Raw genomic sequence first — 3,853 nt, 5'->3', positions numbered from 1 at the left:
CTTCAGTGCTTAACTAGGCAAAGGTCATCTTATTTAGCTTAAACTACAACTCAAATAACATACTCCTGATTTTTCATAACACAACTGCCAAATTTATTCCTGAATACCATGATTTTAATTTTAAGCAAGGATAGATGGGCACAGTCACGTTCTCCAGTGACTACATTAGGAACCATAGCTAGAGTAGTGGGTTGGTTTCTTCTCCTTGTTCTGCATGTCCTGGTAAGCAACTTTCAGTCCTACCAAAAACAACCAGCACCATCTGCCTTCCCTCCTGAGTGGAATGTTAAACCTTGATTTGCAATCAAGTAAGAAAAGCTTACTCCTACTGCTCTCCCCATGTAAGAAACCATTGACATTTTTGAGGACCAGTCATTTGGGCATTGCTTCAAAAGGCACATTTATTCCAGTGGCAATTTAAATCAGTAGAGAAGGAGAGAATAAGATTAAAAACAAAGCCAAAAAAAAAAAAAATCAGGTGGGTTTTATGGAATACATTAAAGTAAACAGGAATCTGGGATCTATACAAACCATTTAGCTTCCTCTCAATAGTTTAACCAGAGTCCCTACGGTAGAATAATTCACAGTTGTATCAAGACACACACAGGTCTCCAAAAAATACTGTGTAAAAAAAGTAGCTGAGAACTCTCGAGCAGCTTGCCCTGATGTCCAGTTCAAGTGTATGCAATGCAGAAGGGCTGCAAAATTCAAAACTACACAACAAGAAAATTCAGTGCAGATAACAGGCTTTGATAAATTATGAAAAACCATTGTATATATTACTATTTAAATAACATCTGAGAAAACATTTTGAAATAATTAACATGTGTTCACAGTCCATGCATTTTCTAGCAGGCTAAACCCTGGGTTTGTGTCTCTGTGCTGATTTTCTACAAAGGTCTATTCCTAGACAAATCCAAGCATTCCTCAGAACCAAATGGAAGTACCCAGGGATTTCGTCTACTTACCCTCTTTACTCCATGCCTGACCTCACAAGGGTCACTTGCTATTACCTCTGGCAGAGAAGACGACTGGAAAATCGAACCGTTTGGGGTTTTAGTGGGGGTTTTATTCGCTGCCTTAGAAGAATCCCTGATGCCACAGACACCATCTGAATTTTCTCCAAGGACAAGAACCAGCTGCCCTATCCCTCCCGCTTGCCCACCTCCCTCTTCCAAAGCCCCAGGTGCGCTGAGACACTCCTGCCTTGCTGGACTTTCCCCCTGTGGTTTCGCAGCACCTTCCTCAAGCAAAGAAGGAAACACGACAAAACTTCAAAACAAACCAACAGAAACTCCCAACAAACTGGTGGGCGAGCCGGCAGCCTCCCCCAAGGAGGAGGCTCACTTTTTACTGCAGAATTCGGCGTTGTTGAGGAACTTCTTGATGACCAGCCCCAGGCAGACAACCAGCAGCAGCATGTAGCCCACGGTGCCCAGGAAGGTGGGCGCGTCTGGTGGCTCCTTGAGGAACTGGCGCAGGCCCTCCTCCACGTAATACACCTGATCGTAGATGCTGAGGAAAGTGAAAATGTGGAAGAGCTGGTGGCTGTGGCCGATGATGTCGAAGAGGCCCGGCTGGATGCGCTCGGGGATCTTGCTCACGTTGAAGAAGGCAGCCACCACCAGCCAGAAGTAGCGGCGGTAGAAGTGCACGAAGAGCGTGGGGTTCTCCCCGCGCAGGTCAAAGAGCCAGCTCTCCAGCATGATGGGGCAGGCCATGCTCAGCGGCATGACGAAGACGAAGGTGCGCAGCGCGAACGGGTAAGAGCACCAGTCGGTGCGGCTCTTGCAGCAGGCCACGGTGCAGGCCACCGCCAGCACGAAGGCCACGGGCAGCACGAGCGCGCGGTAGGCGGCGATGAGGCCCGTGCAGTCCACGTGCCAGCCCAGGCGCTGCTGCACGTATGGGGTCATCACCCGCGCGTCCAACAAGCTCAGGCCTGGCAGCAGGTAGTAATAGTAGGCCACGGTGCTGCCGAAGCCGTAGTAGCTGATGGACGCGTAGTCCAGGTAGAAGAAGGCGGCGCGCAGGCGTAGCGACAGGCAGCTGAACACGTGCGCCGTGCAGCTCATGGCGAAGGTCAGCAGCACGCCCGACGCGTAGCACCACAGCGGCAGCAGCCACGGGTGGTGGAAGGGCACGTCGCGGCCGCTCAGGAAGAAGAGGCGGCAGAACTTGCTCAGGAACAGCAGCAGCGGGATGAAGTGCGTCCAGAAGTTGAGCGTCTCATTGGTGGGCTTCAGCACCGAGGCCAGGCACTCCTGCGCCGTGCACGGCAGCCGCCGGTAGCCGGACAGGATGAAGCACTCCACAAAGTCGTCGGGCACCTCGTCCCAGCGCAGCAGCGGCTTGGCGGACGCCGGAGAGTCCCCGGAGGCCAAGGCGTGGGGACGCGAGGCGGCCTCCGCAGCCGCCGCGGTCGTGCCAGGCGGGCCCTTTGTGCCCGCGCTCCGGGGCTGCAGGCGCCGCGGCATGGTGCCCGCGGCTTGGCTAGGACGCGCACCGGCGACCTCTGGCGCCGGCTCCTGCGCGCTCGCCAGTCCCCGCCGGCCGCCGTCGGAGCCTTTGTGCGCGCGCCGGGGGCGTCGCTGCAGATTCAGAAGAAGACCGGAGCCTCTGAACAACCGTTCCTAAAAAATAAAGAAATAAATACAAATAATCATCGATCTCCAAGCCGCGTACCAACCGGCAGGAGCGCGCGGGGCACGGCGGCCCCTTCGCCCGGCTCCCCGCTACCGGCTCGCGGCCGCCCGCGCTGCGGCAGCGGCGGCGGCGCGACTGACTGCGGCGGCGGCGGCGGCGCTGCTGCGGTGACTGGGCATCGCGCGGTGCGGGCGCAGCCGCCGCCGCCCCCGGCTCGGGAGGCGGGGATGGGGGGAGCGGAGGCGCTGGAGGGAGGGAGGGACGGGCGCACCGAGGGAGGGCGGGGGCCTCCCGGCTAGTGTTTCGCGGCCGCCTCGGGGGATAGAGTTGTCCCCGGTCTCGAGTTCCGTACCATCCCTCCCCCGCTCCTCGGGTCGCCGAAGCCCGAGCTGGCCGGTTAATGATTGATGCGGGGGCCAAAGGCTGCGCCAGCGACTCGGCGGCCCGCACCGAGGGCGAGGGTCGGCTTCGGGATTCGAAACCCGACAGCCACGCGGGCGTTCGAGAGGACACTGGGGAGCCGCGTTCGCGGGGGGCGGGGAGCTGCGGCCGCGGAAGCGGGGAAAGAGGGTGGGAGGAGAGCGGCGGGCGAGTCCGAGCCGGGGCAGGGCGCAGGGATGCGCCGACCGTAATCTCGGAGGCGGGCGGGGGCGCTCGGGCAATCCGGGGGCTTAGAGGCCGCGTCTGGATCAGGCCGTGTCGTTGTCATACCTGGGACCGCTCCTCTCTTGACGTGTGTGTGTGTGTGCATGCGTGCGCGCGCGCCGTCCTCACTCTTAGCACCATGGCAAGCGTTACTTTATCTCCTTTCGTCTAGCGGACTGATTCAGGTGCGTCACCAACCTCCTTTCGTCCTTGTCCGATTCAAACGAACGGCCCTCTAAACTGGCCTATGGTCGTGATCACCAGCCCTCGGGGGTCGCAGCCCACCCGTGCTCCTGTGTCTTTAACTAGGAATCTTGTTTGAAGCCCAGAGTCCTACAACTCAGGGCGGGCTGCTCAAACTCAGCATTTTAATGAAAAAATTCAGATGAAGACTAGGGGATCCGGAAAGCCTGTAATGATCTGAGAAATTTATTAAGAAGGGATTCCCAAGCAGAGCTGTGCCCGAGTCAAGGGCTGATTATAAGTGGGGATGTTGATGACGCAAGACCTCAGGGAGGAGGTGCGTTCTAGCCCGAATTGAAAAGAGAACGGAGATGAATTC

General features: G+C 57.1%; 1 protein-coding gene across 1 annotated transcript; it reads right to left on the bottom strand.

Moving 5' to 3' along the window:
* Nucleotides 1–340: 340 nt before the first annotated feature.
* PAQR9 (progestin and adipoQ receptor family member 9) lies at nt 341–3,106 on the bottom strand. Its single transcript, XM_065942821.1, has 2 exons — nt 2,999–3,106; nt 341–2,633 (listed from the first exon to the last, which is right to left on the bottom strand). The coding sequence occupies exons 1-2, from the start codon at nt 2,999–3,001 to the stop codon at nt 1,344–1,346; spliced, it is 1,293 nt and encodes a 430-aa protein (XP_065798893.1). The 5' UTR covers nt 3,002–3,106; the 3' UTR covers nt 341–1,343.
* Between the last annotated feature and the right edge of the window lie 747 nt (nt 3,107–3,853).

This window comes from Muntiacus reevesi, chromosome 8, assembly GCF_963930625.1.
Source record: "Muntiacus reevesi chromosome 8, mMunRee1.1, whole genome shotgun sequence".
NCBI lineage: Eukaryota > Metazoa > Chordata > Mammalia > Artiodactyla > Cervidae > Muntiacus > Muntiacus reevesi.
The sequence above is the reverse complement of the archived record's forward strand: the minus strand, read 5'-3'. Positions and strand labels throughout refer to the sequence as shown.